Below are 16408 nucleotides of genomic sequence, written 5' to 3' on the forward strand. Positions count from 1 at the left end.
ATATAATATAATATAATATATTGATCTTATTCCTAGCACAAGAAGATGCTACTTCCGGTTGTGAAAAACGCCTGGATCAATAAAGTTTTTATTTATCAAGCTAACTCTAAATGAATCATCTTTAGTTGTGTTCTTGTAAAAACTGCTGATCTGTTTTGGCTGCACCTTACCCAGCCTTCACCCACTGCCAGTTTTAACCAGCTGTAAGATGAAGGACTTATAAATTACAAATTCACTCTGGAACTGTGTCTGCTTGGTCAGTCCATTAATTGCTCATAAATACTTTTCTCATGAATATAACAGTCATGTAAGACTGGGGAGGCCAAAGCTTCATTAACAATTTGAAGCTTCAGAAGTTGAAACTTCTCTGAACTCTGGAGTTTAATTCCATTAGGAAACAGATGGAAACATGCAGCTCACAACATATTCATACACACACATGATACATGTGAATTTTATTTTGAAATCAGAATTTTCAAAAAGTCAACAGACATGCAGTTTCATCTGTGTTCAGTCTGTCTTCCAAAGAATGACTTATTTTGCTTAGACTTCTACATTTATCACTGGATTTATTGTGCTGTCTCGCATTTCCTGCACATTCTTCTCTGAGCTCCTTGGACCACGGGACGAGACTGAACCGGTTTGGAGGCAGTACTGATGTGAGTCCAGTCCAGTTTATTGTTCAGGTGAACACCCAGGTACAGACTGTACTTATAAGAGTCCACTACCTCAATGTCCACTCCCTGGATGTTCACTGGTGTCAGTGTGGTGGGACTGCGCCTGYGGAAATCCACCACCAGCTCCTTGGTTTTAGCAGCGTTGATCAGGAGGTAGTTCTGCTGGCACCAGTCCACAAAGTCCTGAGTCCACCGTCTGTCCTCTGAGTCCACTGTCTGTCTGAGTCCACTGTCTGTACTCTGAGTCCACTATCTGTCCTCTGAGTCCACTGTCTGTCCTCTGAGTCCACTGTCTGTACTGTGAGTTGTCCTCACCTGTGATGAGGCCGACTATGGCCGAGTCATCAGAGAACTTCTGGAGGTGGCAGTGTGGGGTGTTGATGGTGAAGTCTGCAGTGTAGAGGGTGAAGAGGAAAAGTGTCCCTGAGGAGCCCCCATACTGCAGACCAGTGTGTCCGAGACACAGCCCTGTGTCCTCACATACTGTGGGCTGCCAGTGAGGTAGTCCAGTATCCACTGGGGCATGTCGTGGTCCACTCCAGACAGCTCCAGTTTGTCCCTCAGAAGTCCTGGCTGGATGGTGTTGAAAGCACTGGAGAAATCAAAGAACATGATCCTCACAGTGCTTCCAGGCTTCTCCAGGTGGGTCAGAGCGAGGTGCTGGAGGTAGGTGATGGCATCATCCACCCCAATGCCAGGCCGGTAGCCAAACTGTAGCGGATCCAGTGAAGACCTCACCAGGGGGCATAGATGATTGAGGACCAGCCTCTTGAAGCTCTTCATTAGATGCAATGTCAGAGCCACCGGCCTGTAGCTGCTGAGGTCCGTCAGATGTTTGGTCTTAGGCACAGGTACCACACAGGAGGTCTTCCAKAGCTGTGGTACCTTCTCCAGCTTCAGGCTCAGATTGAACATGAATCCCATGATGCCACAGTTGATTTGCGCAGCACCTGGAGCCTGGAGCTGATGTCATCTGGACCTGAAGCCTTCCAGCCTATCATTAAYCATGATAATCAGTAATGCACGTCTCATTTATACATTTTGTTACTACTATTTTTGGTGTTGTAAAATATTATTCATCATAATATTTATGATGATGATTATTAGTAATAATAAGGTTAACAGATTTAAAAATAATAATTATTCCCATTATTTTCTTTTTTTTTTCACCAACCACTAAAGTAAAAGAAACAGTGGTTTTGGCCATTTATCTCTGTGTTCATCTGTTAGCAAAATATCTGATAAACCACTGGATGGCTTTAAATGAAACCTTTGTAAAGTAACCATTATTTAATTTTACTTTGGGATTAATGAAGTATTTTCAGACTGAATTGAATTGATTGCCATTTGAGATCAATCCCATATACGGAGGCCGCCCCAGCCAAATGACCTTTAAAAAATGGCTGTACGGCAGTCAACTTTACAGATAATTACCTAAAATTTGGTGTGGTAGTAGCTGAGATTCATCCCCTCATTTTCATTGAAGTCAACTCTGCCTGTCAGGAAAGTATCTCACAAACAGCAGGTTGTATATTTTAATGAAACTCATAGAAAGTAATCATTAGTTCAGCAGCAATCCACTTTTAACTTACCATCCAACCATTTTCTTTACTTCAACCTTTCAAAGACCCATCTACAGACCGATCAACAGCTAAGACATTCATTGTTCATAAACTTTCCTCCCAGACTCCACTTTRAACAATCAGAACTGTCGCTTCATGCTTTTGATATCTGCCTGGTCATGTTTTCAGGCCACATCTGCTTTGTCACATGAAGTGGCAGCAGTTGGAGTGACGTGACGCAGCAGTCACACTTCCCTTTTGACTCAGCAGCTGCAGCCTCTGGGGCTTTATAAAAGAGATGAGAGAGGACCACAGCAGAGACAACTCCAGCACGCTGATACACATCTCTCCCACAGACCTTCGTAGGAGCTGACTGTTATCTGAACAGATGGAGGCCATGAGGAGTGCCAGGAAAAACGACTCGGGTGAAGCAGGCAGGTAAGATAACTGGACGTCTCATAGTGAAATCAGTTCAAGCATTCTGTGCAGGAGGTCATGCATCATGTTGCACCCTCAGGGACTTATCAGAGCAGATTAAAGCAGCCACTCAGGACAACCACGTCAGAGCGGAAAACACACAGCTGATGCTGAGTTACCAGAAGGGTCAGATCACCCTGCCTCAGTACAAGGTAACGTGATCCGACTCAAACGGTTTGTCTCTTCTGTTGACCGTTGTCCCCAAATGACACATTCTTCTGGTGTCTCCACCAGGTTCTGCTGTGCTCCCTGTACGAGATCTACAAGGCTTTAGAAGAAGAGCTGGACAGGAACGCTTCCCATCCAGCTGTGGCCCCCATATACTTCCCTCAGGAACTGGCTCGCCTGGAATCCCTGGAAGCAGATCTGGAGCATTTCTTCGGCTCGGACTGGCAGAAGAAAGTGATCGTCCCTGCAGCCACACAAAGATATGAACAGAGGCTGCGAAAGGTGGGTAAAAYATTGTTGAATTAGCCACAGATCCCATCGAGCAAAGCAACTGAACATACTTCTTTTGGTGGGGCCTGACATAACAAATGTATAGGAGGCATTGCACAACTTTTCTTTTTGCTTTTTTTAATCCAGATTGGCAGAGAGAACCCAGAGCTGCTCGTGGCCCATGCCTACACCCGCTACCTCGGCGACCTGTCAGGTGGACAGGTGCTGGGGAAAATTACCCAGAAGTCTCTGGGGCTGAGCAGCAAGGAGGGGCTGTCGTTCTTCTCGTTCCCTGGCGTGAGCAGCCCCAACCGCTTCAAGCAGCTGTACAGGAGCCGGATGAACAGCATCGAGCTTACAGAGGCAAAGAAGAAGGCCATGCTGGAGGAGGCGGTGGGAGCGTTCGAGTTAAACATCCAGGTGAGCCAAYAGGAATCAGATCAGCGGCTTGGTTACACAAGAACATCACAGGAAATTAGCATTTTTATTCATGTATAATACGATCACGAGTGTAATTCGATCATTTTTTGAGCTTAAAAAGCATTAAAAATCTAATTATCATTAACCCGAGTATAATACTACACCCCCACTTTATGGATAATTTTAGGGTTAAATTTCTAGTATTATACATGAATAAATACAATATAACTACAAACATTCACTTTTTATCTACAAAAGGTTTGGGACTTAATTTTGTACTAATCCAGGAAAATGTTGCCATTTTTAGATGTTTTAGTTGCATGAAAATTGTAAAGAAAACCAAGGTTAAAAAGCTGCTGCCATAACCACACTGCTGACAGCCCTGTTAAAGACAGGCAGAAACACAGAGTAGAGAATAAGCCTCGGATTTTCACTGTGCAAAAACTAAACGTTGTACTACAAAACACTGAGTAGAAGCTTCCAAGTCCTCACAACACTTTTTTTTCCTTTTGTCTCCAGTTGTGGAGCGCACAAGTGTAGAAACTGAGCTCAGATTCAACAGAAGTCAATGAGAATTTAGATGTTTRCATTCTGGGGAAACTATACAGAATTAAAATCAATGTTTATGTCACAAAATGGACTGGGTGGAAGATGACTAAAATGTCTACTTCCCCCCCATGTATAAATGTTTGTTTTTGAGTTTATCTCAAAAGTTAGCACGACCCCCACTAAAGATTTCATTGCAAAATCATAAGTAAAAAAAAAAAAAATCAAACTTTTTGTAAACAAACTTTTGTTTCTACTCTGAAGGCTGGGTTTTAAACACATTGCTGTGCATGCGGACATTTTACACACGCTTAACTATATTCTGCAAAATTCACCACACTTGTTTTTATTTTTACTGAATGGGTTTTCCTGAAACTGTGACAGTGCACTAAAATTGTGATAAGTAGTTACAAAGGTTTCAACACGTCCACATTAGCAACTTTAATGAGCTGAAAAACAACTTTCAGTCACTGAACTTAAAAAGAGGACATGAAAGCTGCAGAACAAGCATGTTAAGTTGCTGAGAACTAAGAAGTTGTCTCCTCCCCTTTAGGTTTTTGATGACTTGCAGAAAATGCTGAGCATCACGACAGACACAACGGACCAATCAAAACACAGCCTCCAAATCTCCTGGATGYCAGCTCCTTCCTTCACACAGCTCACCGTGGGACTGTGCCTCACACTGGCCACTATCGGAGCAGGAATGTATGCCTTGTAGAAATTTGCCAAATATATGATAAAGCACTTTAATAAAATCAAGACTAATATTTGTATTTCTTCTAAAAAGGCTTGTAAGCAAAAACTTTAAGCTTAACTGTGTAATAAAACACTTTACTGTCTTTTGTATGAAATAAATCATTCAGGATCAGAACTGGAGTCTTCTTGGTTTATTTTTATTTATTTTATGCTTACAGACTGAACRCATGTAGGCTGACATCACCACCTGAACAGTGAACTCACCATCTCATTTTTAATTTTTATTATCATCGATTTTTTCTGTCATTACAAGAAACTGTTCCACAAAAACTATTTACATCAACAATAAAAGGTCAATACTAGAGCCCAGCTACTTGACCCTGTAGAGGACCTTCCTCTGCATGCGGTGCTGCAGCTCCCCCCTCCTCAACATCAGGTGGAGGACTTTGTAGATGGCGTGCTCTGGATATTTCTGTGAAAGAGGCAGAAGGGGTGACAAAAAAAATGCTTTATTGGAAATGAATTGTTCAGATCTGGGCACAAACTGGGTTTTTGTGACAATACGACTGATTGTTGGTCCTCGAACTGACTGACCTGCTTGGTGAAGTCCTGGACGATGCTGTGCTCAGACACCTGGGAGCCGATGGCAAAGCGCCGTTTGAGCTGCTTCTCAATGCGGGAGAGCATTTCCTGGTCCTCCTGAGAGGTGAAACCCTCCACCCCTGAGGAGAGAAATAAAATGGAGAAGGTTCACAGCAGGAAGCRCAGGAGATGAACTGAGCTAGAAAAAAAATAATTTCAAAAAAGTCAATGCATCTCTTCTAGTCCATTGTTTCTCAAGTACTGGAGCTTATTTTATGTACTTCTGTTGCACAATGGAAAAAAAATGTGCACGTTGAGCTGCTAAAGTAATCATGTAGGGCGAATGTAAAATGTTTTCACATTCACTTCAAAAACTTTTCCACACCTTTACTGCAACAACTTGTCCAGCTCAACTAAAACTAACAAGGAAAACAAGAAAAATGCAATGAAACACCATGAATCCACGGTAATAAAGCACCCTCTTTACAAAGGTCAYCAGTCATAAGCAGTGTGCCAGTATCACAGATCACCTGGAATCTTCAGTGTGTAAAACCTTTCCTGTCCACTACAACACAACAACCTGAGGATGCACAATATATGGCAAACTTATCATCATCGTGATAACAAGCCTGTGTATGAGACATATCGCGAAAATCTGCCATAAATAGTCGGCTCGAGTGTTTGCATTGATGCGTTTGTTGGCATCAGTCTGACGAGCAAAATGGAGCCAAGGCACCACATCAAATCATAAACCACTTTGTCCGTAAAGAAAATTTTGGACAACTGCAATGAGATAATTTGCAGTTGAATTTAGTTTTTTTACCTTTTACTTTAAAATGTCTGAACTAATTTTCAGATGTTTTTATTATTTATTTTAGGGTGGGAAAAAAAAAAGTAAAAAAAAAAAAACTGATAGGGGCGTTTTTCAGTATTTAGAGCAGGGGTGCCCAAACATTTTCCTCGAGGGCCAAAATGAAAATCTATCCAGGGCTGCGGGCCAAATGTGATAATATAATACATGAAATACAAATATTTTTAAATTAAAGTCCATTGTTTTTAATGATTAAGCTAGCAGCCAGTGTGGTGGCCCAGTTTTGTTTTAGTCTGTGCACTTGGAGAAAGTCTGTCTCAAGCAGCAAAGGCTCATGGGACATTTCATAAACTGATAAAATGTGAGTTTGTGTGGTCTTAAAGTGTACAAATCTACATGTGTGGTTAAATCTAAGCTAAATATATCTTCTTGTTGCATGTATTTCATGTTTGATGTTTAATCCTAATATATCAAAGATAAAGTCAACCACGAGTGAAAACTCTGCACTACAGCCTCTTATAGTAACTGGACCAATGGATAATTAATGACTTTAGATGGAAATACTGTTACTTCAACTTCAAATAACTATTTATCCTAAAAAGACAATTCACTTCACAGCTGTCTGGTCAACACAACATGACAAGCAATACATTCTCATACAATCTTATACAATCATTTCAGCACCAAGAAAAGAAAAAAAAAACTACTTATGTGTAATAAGAAATTATTACGTTCTACACTGTACGACAGGTTACAACCTACTAAATATGGCAACTGCTGGTGGGCCAAATCAAATGGCTTGGAGGGCCAAATTTGGCCCGCGGGCCCCACTTTGGGCTCCTCTGATGTAGAGCATCAGAAAAAAGTTTAAAGGGGTAGACATTTTGTTTGAAAAAAAAATTTAAAGGGGCAAATATTAAGATTTTTCTCTTCTTTCTGCTGCCTTTCATTTTATTTGTGATTTGTATTATTTGTTGTGTATAGTATTTGTTTTAAATGAAAATTAATAAATTTACTAAATATTTTAAAGTCATTAAAAAACTGTACTGCATCCAGTTTGTTGTCGCACTGCTAATACAGCAGCTGTGTCTAGCTGCACTCTTTAAAAAGAAAACTCCTGTTGGAATGGAAATGATGTATTAGTTGGTGTTTTTCRCTCTGAACCTAGGACTGAAGACATCCCAGCATACTTACTCATTTATTTATCACAAATCATATCGTCATCACATAATTAAGTACTGTTTTTGCAGGTTTTCATGACATGGTGCAGCCCTACAACAAACACACACCTGTGAGGCTGCCGGACAGAGCGGCGTCCAGCGTGGACACCTGGAAGAGTCTGAGGGCCTCGTCCACCTCTTCCTCTCCGGCCACAGCCTGAAGCTTCATCTTGGCTAAAGACTCGGCGATACGCACGACGGCCTCCAGCTGCCTGATTAAAAACAGCCATGGTGTTAAAAACAACAATAACTAAACTCTGTGGGAGGTGGAGTCAAACGATGTGGATGATTTTAAAAGTACCTGACGGTGATGGGGATGGAGGGGCGCTTGTCAGACTCCCGCTCGTGCTCCCGCGCGCCGCTCCTCATCACCACATATCTGTTCTTCAGCTTCTCGGCGGCCGCCGCAGAGAGCCGAGGGCCGCATTTACTGCGAGCAGACATCAGGTCAGATATTTTACTAACACAGACACCACTGTGGACTCTAAAGCACCCACGGACTCTGTGACGCCGGGTAGACTCACGTTCTGGCGTAGGCGATGTATTTCTTAAACGTAACCAGCGGAATCTCGCCCTCCACGCCTTCGGTCTGCGTCTGAGCGCTCAGGTGGACGTTCATCACGTGACGAGCCAACGTCTGCCAAAAAAATAAAAATTTAGAAACGAACACTCAGAACCTGCGACCCGTGACAGACGGATGATGTGAAGCCTCCAGTCTCCTCACCATGTCTCTCTGCTGGTCGTGTTGGTCTTTGATGATAAAGATCATGTCGAAACGAGACAAGATGGTGGGCATGAAGTCGATGTTGTCCTCTCCCTTCGTGTCGTCCCAGCGGCCGTACACGGAGTTGGCGGCGGCCAGCACGGAGCAGCGAGAGTTCAGGGTGGTGGTGATGCCCGCCTGAGAGAAGCCCGTGTGGTTATTACCATGGTCTCAGCCTCACAAGCACGGCTGTGGTGAGTTCCTTGACGTACCTTAGCGATGGAGATGGTCTGCTGCTCCATGGCCTCGTGGATCGCCACCCGGTCATCTTCTCTCATCTGAGCGGGAAACAAAAAAACAAACAACACACCACCTCAGTCATGAGCAGAGATAAAGATAAACCACAGGAATGATGGCTGCAGAAACTGTGTAGTTAAGCTCAAAGACGAACACTAGCTAAAAGCTAAAACGGAGCAAAAGGTTTGTTCAAAGCTAAAAGAAAGAAAACAAAAGACTGGCTAAAGGGTACAAAGAAAAAAATGTTAGTGAAAAGTATCAATAGGTAACTAGAAGCTAAAGTAGCMAAGGGTTGGCTAAAACATGAAAGCAGCAAAAAGCTAAAAGCGCTAAAAGGTTAGTTAGGGACTAGAGTTGCTGAGGGCTTGTTAAAATATAAAAGTAGCTAAATGCTACAAAAAAAAGGCGCAAAAGGCTAATTAAAAATCTAAAAGTAGTCAAAGGTTGGCTAAAATTTAAAAGCAGCAAAAGGCTAGTTAAAAACTCTAACGGTAACAAAAGCCCAGATAGAACTTGAACAACAGTGGTAGCTAAAAGCTATGAGTAGAAAAAAGTTAGCAAAAAGCTAAAAGCAGCATAAAACCAAAATATAGCAGTATGTGGATGTGACAAGCCCTCCTGTCAGTGAGAATGACTTGTGTGCAGTCTTTACAGCAGACTGGCTGCACAGGTCTGCTCAGCGAGCGAGGGAGGMCAGAGGAGACACGTCAGCATTGTGGGTCCGGCTCTCCAGCCTCGCTCTTTTACAGAAACCCGTTTTGTCATGTTGTGTGCATTAGTCGTTTTCACACTATTTGGTAGCAGGGTCAGAACCTGGACCACGGGGCGTGGGCAGAGGGGGATGATCCTGAATCAGATTGTGAACCATGGGCCGGTTTGGGGCTGCTCTCTCTCTCTTTTGTTTGTTTTGGCCTGAGCTCCCAGCTCTCTTTGTTCAGACTGGTCTTTGTTAATAATAAAAGGTGTTTGAATACTGAAACTTCTGTGTCCGGAGTCATCCCAGACACTCGGGCTGTGACATATTTGGGGTCTCATCAGCAACGTATGTGACTCGTCCTTTTCATAAATGTTTAAGATACGTGGGCTCGTCTGTTCCTGAGAATATTCAGCAAATTTATGGTCTCGTCTTTTTCACTGTGACTTTTGACAGATTGTTTGGCCGTGCAGGCTGACGTGTTTGTGGATGAGCAGGTCAAACCAGAGGTTTTAATTCTCTCTGAGCCACACTTTTTGTTGGTGCGGGGTGGGGCGGGGCACTGCAAGCGGCTGCACTCGGGATTTGAGTGTTACCTTGTCGAACTCATCGATGCACACGACTCCACCGTCGGCCAGCACCATGGCTCCGCCCTCCATGATGAATCCACGAGTGGTGGGGTCCCTCAGCACGGAGGCCGTGAGTCCAGCTGCACTGCTGCCTTTACCTGAAGTATAAACCTGAGGGGCACAGAGACACGGCTCAGCATCGCAGCGCAGARGATCTATGATCGGCTCAGGATTAGGATTATTCACCCCGATTGGCGAGCATCGCTCCACGAACTTGAGCAGCTGAGACTTGGCTGTTCCAGGGTCTCCGAGCATCAGCAGGTTGATGTCGCCCCTTCGAGTGAGACCGTCAGGCAGCCTGGACAAAAAAACAAAACAAACAAAGAAAAAAAAAATCGTACCTTCAACAATATCTAGAATTACATTTAGACTTAGTTTTCACACAGATTAGATTATTTCTGTTGTGGTTTTGTTTAATCAATCCTGACATGGTGGAGTCTGTTTTATGAACTCGAGGTTAGACTGGAGCAATTTTAGAACCCGTTTAACACTATTAACAATTTTTTAAGGCAGTTTCACCTCTTCCTCGAGCCTCCAAACAGCAAACAGGTGATGGCCTTCTTCAGATCGTCGCTGCCGTAAATGGACGGAGCTACGGAGCGGGCCAGAGAGTCGTAGACGTTAGGAGAAGCAGCAAGAGCTCTCAGCTCCTCCTCCTCCTGTGGAGACACTGACCCGGTGGCACCGCGACCTGCAGGAGACGCAAAATAAAAGAGCAAAAATATAACCCATCATCTAAAAGCTGACGACAAATTTAAAGACCAACTATGGGTCCTAGAAATTTTCATGGTATGTCTGTGGGCTATCCAGACCATGTTCATTCAATTTAATGCACAAAATAATTCTCAGATAATAAAATTTCCCATTTTCTAGTTCTGCCTGCTCTGACTTCCGTTCAGAAGAGCTGTTTATGTTAATGAGCTCTGTTGGTAACGCCCTCCAAAAATCTGTTGACATTAACTCCGCCCTCCAAAACCAGTGTTTACGTTAGCATGGCTAATAATGGCAGAAGCGCCGTTGTACAACCATATGAGACCCAGAGGCAGAGTCGTGATCCCAGCTTCTTTCTTTTTTTCTCCCCCTCCTCTGCTCTGCGCTCACTCTGCATGCTGTTACCAGAGCAGGGAGCAGCAGCGGTCAAAATACCTCAGAAACTCGAACAAATAGGCTTTAATAAGCTAAACAATAGAGGTACATGAGAAAGCGTGCTCATAACGAATGAAAATAAATAATTAAATTGTGTCCATGCTGGTCTCAAACCCTGGTCTCCCACTCTCTGGTCCAACACTCTATCCATTGCCCTATCGGAGGCTTGTTATGAAATGAGCTGCACATTACACAACAACAACCGTGACAGCTTTTTATACTGAGGAGGAGGAGCCTAGGTAAGGGGCTGAACGCAGGTTCCGGTGGGTTGTCGTACGCCTTGTGACATCACAAAATGACTGAAGTATAAAACTTGTCGTTAATATACATTAAAAATATATTTACTTACAGTAAATATGCCCCTGGGTGTATTTTTTTTGGTCCTAGGACTGTTTTTTAAGAAGTACATACCCAAAGTTGAGTAAAAAAAATTTAAAAAGTGAATTTTGCATAGTAGGTCCCCTTTAATAACAATAAAAAAAGGAGCGTCGAACTAAAGCAGAAACCCACCCGCTCCTTCTGTGTCCACCTGGATCCCGACCACTCGGAGGTAAGACGCACGGATCCCCACGCCGACACCTTTCTCTTTGCCTTTAGCCTTGGCTGCAGCCACCTTTTTGATGGAGTAGATACCCATGATGGTCACCCTGTTCCCAGGCACCACACGGTCACACAAATACCTGAGGACAAGAAGTCAAGAGTCAGCCGAACAAACCACTCAGGACTGGACGCCTCCATCAGACGGTGCTCCTCCTACCGGTCACAGTACAGCTGGAGGTGACGGGGCATCTCTCCGTGAGGCACAGCGTCCGGAGACTCCTGCAGGCGAAGCGTCTGGAAGTCCACGCAAACGCAGCGGTCCGGGACGATGAAGTACGGGTCCACGGGACACTTCACCCTCCCRACGTTCTCGCTGAGAGGAGACAGAAGGGCTCGTTAGAATCCACGCCACTCGTTAAAAGYTTCAGCTGAAACCGGCGAGTSTCRCGGTCACCTGTTGCATTTGCGCGGCAGAGCGTAGCCCTGCAGGCCCGGAGGCAGMGGGATGTTGGGGAGAACGGCGCGGCAGCCGCGGCACTGCAGGCACACCTTGGTGGCCTTGGCCTTGACCGCYGTGGCCGAGATGATGATGCCGTGCACCTTCACCAGACGAGACACCTGCTCCGACTGCACGAGGCGGGAAGTGGAAATTCACAAACAAGATTATTTTCCTTCTGGCTTCAGCAGTGGGCGACAAAACAAACGAGATCTGCAGGTACCTTCAGGCTGCGAATGGAGGCATGGTGAGCGTCGCTCTTGAGCATGACCTGGACGTCCTGCACCGTCTCCTCCCCGACAGGCCGAGGACGAGTCACCTCGTCGGCCACCTCTTTGGCAGCTTCTTCCAGCTGTAGTTTCAGGAAAAGAGCGATTGAAAAGAAAGAAAGCAYGAGGCCGYGTGGAAAAMGACCCGACGGCCRACTCACCAGTGGCAGGTTCTCAGAAGGCAGCTTGTAAAGACAGTCGGACAGATCTTCATCGAAGCTGGCGAGGTCCTCCATCTCCACCTCCACCCAGTACTCCCCCAAGGTGTAGTGTCGCTTCAGCTCATCTCTGAAGAACAAAGAGAAATATGTGATGAAGTGTGAAAAAAAAAACAACAACAAAAGGAAAATGCAAACTTTCCTGCATGTTTTAAGCTTCATTCATATAAACATTCAGCTCATTTGGGAGGTGGGTGCTCTGACTTTTGGCATTTGTCTCTTTCATACTTTGCAAAATATTCAGCTTTAAATACAATTATTTTCCACATATATACAGTTATAATGTCTATAATTCCTTTAACATACTTGTTTCAGCATACCTGCTCTATTTGTCTTATGCTACTTTTAGCTGTGAATTTTAGATAGCTTTATCAAAGTTGAACTTCTTGCTAGCCTTTGTTGCTATTTCAAGCTGCCATTTTCTACTTTTGAGTTGCTGTATTTAGCTTTTAGCTAGCAATTTGCTATTCCTTTTAGATTTTGGCTTTTTGCTCATTCTGACGGACGTTTAGCTTATTTTAACTTTTGGATACTGCTTTAATATTTTAATACTAACAACTTATTCAATCTTCAGCATATTTGATTTATTATTCATTATATACTTTGCATTTTCACAGAAATGCAATTTCACTAGTTGGAAGAGTTCATGAGAAACGTCCTATTGTTGGCAGAAGTTTTTTTTATATTAAGAGAAGTGATTGAAGAAAACAACATGGTAACTTTCAGGCTCAGAGGCCTGTCATTTACAGCGTTTTTTTTTTTTTTTTCAAACAAAGCCAAAAGGGACTATTTTTCAATCAATTCCTTCCCACATGTAGTTCCCTCTCTGTAGTTATGCGTTACCCACCTGTATTTATAAGTGAAGCCGGTCCGGTCTGTTCCCACCCTGAACTGCCGGAGGAACTCACGGAACCGCTTCTGGATTTGGACCCGTTTGTGTCCGCCTTCATCCCCGCCGGGCCCCTCTCCAGCTCCGAAGCTGTCGCTGTAATACACTCCCGGGTCGTCGAAGCCAGACATGCTGCAGCAMAGTGTTAAAATCAAACACCCTAGCTTGTCTTCTGACAAAAAGAAAAATCCAAACTGGACCTAAAGCTCCCGAGACAAAAGGCTTGCACAGACCGTGTGTTTCGCGGCAAAAACTAAGCAGCTTCCTGTCTGCTTCCCGCGAGCCGCTGTTCCCCGGCTGTCTTCTGATTGGCTCAAACGAACCAYGCTTCTTTCTATTGGTCGGCGAAGCGTGTCGTCACCGTGAAGGTGGAGCGTACGAGCTGTGGTGGCGCGAAAAATACAAGAGAAGGAGGGGCGACAGAGGCATGTGGGGAACAAGTGGCTGGTGTGTGTACACGGACATTTTCAACCTGGCACTATCCCAGGCTGTGGTCCCTCAAATTTTCAAATCCTCCGTTATCATACCAGTCCCGAAAAAAACAGACACACACACACACACACACCCTAAATGACTTTTCAGGCCAGTGGCACTCACACCGGTCGCCATGAAGTGTCTAGAGAAACACATCAACAACACAGTGCCGGATACTGTAGATCTAACACAGTGGTGGACTGGGTGAAAAAGAACAAACTGGTATTAAATATTTCCAAAACTAAATGCATGACATTTTGCAGTAGATACATGTTGCAAAATTTGACCTCACTTAATCTGCAAATTGAGGGTACCAAGGTAGAGCAGGTCAACAAATTCAAATTGCTGGGTATCAAATTAGACAGCTTATTGTCCTGGTCAGATCAAATTGACCATATGGTCGGTATGATGGCCAGGGGAATTGTAATGTCAAGAAAATGTTCTGCATATTGTCCAACTGCTGCCATGGAAAATGTTGTTCAAAGTCATGTTTTAACTCATTTACAGTACTGTCCTGTAGTTTGGTCCAGTGCATCCCAGAAATCTCTAGAAAACTTCAAATAGCGCAGAATAGGGCAGCCAGAGTAGTTTTGAACTGTTCTTTCCGCACAAATGTGCATGAGATGCATCTTAAGTTGTCTTGGCTAACTATCGAAGCAAAAACAAAATACAGTGTTCTACTGTTTATGCATAAGGTAATGATTAATAATACACATTATTTTAAAGAAAGACTATTATTTAGTGGACATTGTCATGAGCATGGAACAGGCTCTGTCAGCAACAATATGGTTATAGTTCCAAGCCCTAGAAGTAACTTTACGAGGAAAACAATTCTGTATAGAGGGGCTTCAGAGTGGAATTTACTCCCAACTAGTGTTAGGGAAATTCAAAATCCAATCATTTTTAAGAAAGCTATAAGACAGAAATTATTGTATTGAAGGTATTACATATGTTGTTATATTTGTTTTGAGGGATGAGGTGTTTTGCAGACTGCACTTGCTTATTTGGATGTATTAGGTGGCTGGTGTTATGATGCTCTTATAGCTTTTATAATCTATGGAAATGAATATGTACATTTTAATTATATGTATTGTTAACTGCATTTTTGCATTTTGATTTTTGATTTTATGGACCCCAGGAAGATTAGCAACCACTGCCTTGGAAGCTAATGGGGATCCAAATAAAACAATAAACAACAATCCACTCCAGTTTGCCTACCACACCAACCGCTCAGTGGACGACGCAGTAGCGGTAGCCCTCCACCACGTCCTGCAGCACCTGGACAGCAACAAGACGTACGCCAGGATGCTTTTCCTAGACTACAGTTCAGCATTTAACACCATTCGGCCGGGCAAACTGACTGGGAAGCTGGCAGACCTTGGTATCCCAACTCACACCTGCAACTGGATTTTGGATTTCCTGACAGAAAGACCACAGGTGGTGAGGATGGGAGGACGAGTGTCCTCTGAGCTCACTGTCAGCACAGGATCCCCACAAGGCTGCTGCCTCGGCCCCAAACTCTTCACACTGTACACATATGACTGTGTATCCACCCAGGACAACACGCCCATCATCAAATATGCTGACGACACCACTCATCAAAGAAGGAGTTGAGTCAGGATACAGGTCCCTGGTAAACAACATCCTTGTCTATGGAGAGAAAAACGACCTCATCTTGAACACAGACAAGACCAAGGAAATTATCCTGGACTTTAGGAAGAATCCTCCCCCTCTACAGCCTCTTTTCATCAGAGGGACCGAGGTGGAGAGACTGGACAGCCACAGATTTCTAGGACTGCAGTTTACATCAGACCTGAGCTGGGCTCTTAACACTGAAGCCACAGTGAAAAAAGCACAAAGAAGGCTTTATTTCATTAGATGGCTCAGGAAAGCTGGTCTGAGCAGCCGCCCTCTCACCCAGGCCTACAGAGGACTAACAGAGAACATCCTCACCACGAACATTACCGTCTGGTACAGGAACACCACTCAGGCAGAGAGGAAGGCTCTGCAAAGAGTCATTAAGACTGCGGAGGGGATTGTTGGGACCAAACTTCCATCCATGGAATCCCTGTATGTGCAGCGCTGCCAGAGAAGAGCAGAGGGGATCAGCGGAGACCCAGCCCACTCTTTGCTTAGACTCAAACACTGCACGTACAACATGAGACACAGCAGAGCGGACAGTATCATCACACATAAGACTCGATTTATGAAAAGCTTCTTCCCTGCCACAGTCAGACTGATGGCAGGGAGGAGTTACTGAATGTCCTGCCTCATGTCCCACTGGGTGCAATATAATTTATTCATTCATCCCTAAGAAATGTGAAGTGCTGCTAAGTTGCATACAGGTCCTACATTTGACACACTGATTGTACTATTGTGCCACATCCTCTACTGTGCTGAAATGCATCTTTTAAATTTTTTATTCTTTTTTAGTGTGCTTATGTCTAAATATAGTTATTTTCCTTTTTTTAAATTGTTCTTATACTGTTTTCCTAGATCTTATGTTTTTCCTATCATTACTGTACTATCATCTATACTGACTAAGAGAGATGCCCGCACAAGAATTCCAATGTGTGCAAACTGCTAGTATATGCACAAATGACAAACACACACATATATATATG

The 16408-nt window shown here is 43.8% G+C and overlaps 2 protein-coding genes across 2 annotated transcripts; one reads left to right on the forward strand and one right to left on the reverse strand.

The window, feature by feature from the left end:
* Nucleotides 1–2618: 2618 nt before the first annotated feature.
* On the forward strand, nt 2619–5068 carry hmox1a (heme oxygenase 1a; the record flags this gene model as incomplete). The annotated part of the gene is given in 5 exon segments (XM_014008911.1): nt 2619–2677; nt 2757–2868; nt 2951–3166; nt 3302–3574; nt 4674–5068. Coding segments are annotated over 5 exon segments (825 nt in total), but the record flags the coding sequence as incomplete, so codon positions are not given.
* On the reverse strand, nt 4998–13750 carry mcm5 (minichromosome maintenance complex component 5). The gene is made up of 16 exons (XM_014008910.1): nt 13269–13750; nt 12365–12491; nt 12158–12286; nt 11893–12065; nt 11656–11811; nt 11409–11578; nt 10272–10443; nt 9939–10050; nt 9720–9863; nt 8405–8470; nt 8154–8330; nt 7954–8066; nt 7731–7859; nt 7499–7641; nt 5411–5538; nt 4998–5288 (listed from the first exon to the last, which is right to left on the reverse strand). Exons 1-16 carry the CDS (start codon nt 13439–13441, stop codon nt 5187–5189), a joined length of 2214 nt encoding a protein of 737 aa, XP_013864364.1. The 5' UTR covers nt 13442–13750; the 3' UTR covers nt 4998–5186.
* Between the last annotated feature and the right edge of the window lie 2658 nt (nt 13751–16408).

The sequence above is a fragment of the Austrofundulus limnaeus genome, unplaced genomic scaffold, assembly GCF_001266775.1.
Source record: "Austrofundulus limnaeus strain Quisiro unplaced genomic scaffold, Austrofundulus_limnaeus-1.0 Scaffold53, whole genome shotgun sequence".
NCBI lineage: Eukaryota > Metazoa > Chordata > Actinopteri > Cyprinodontiformes > Rivulidae > Austrofundulus > Austrofundulus limnaeus.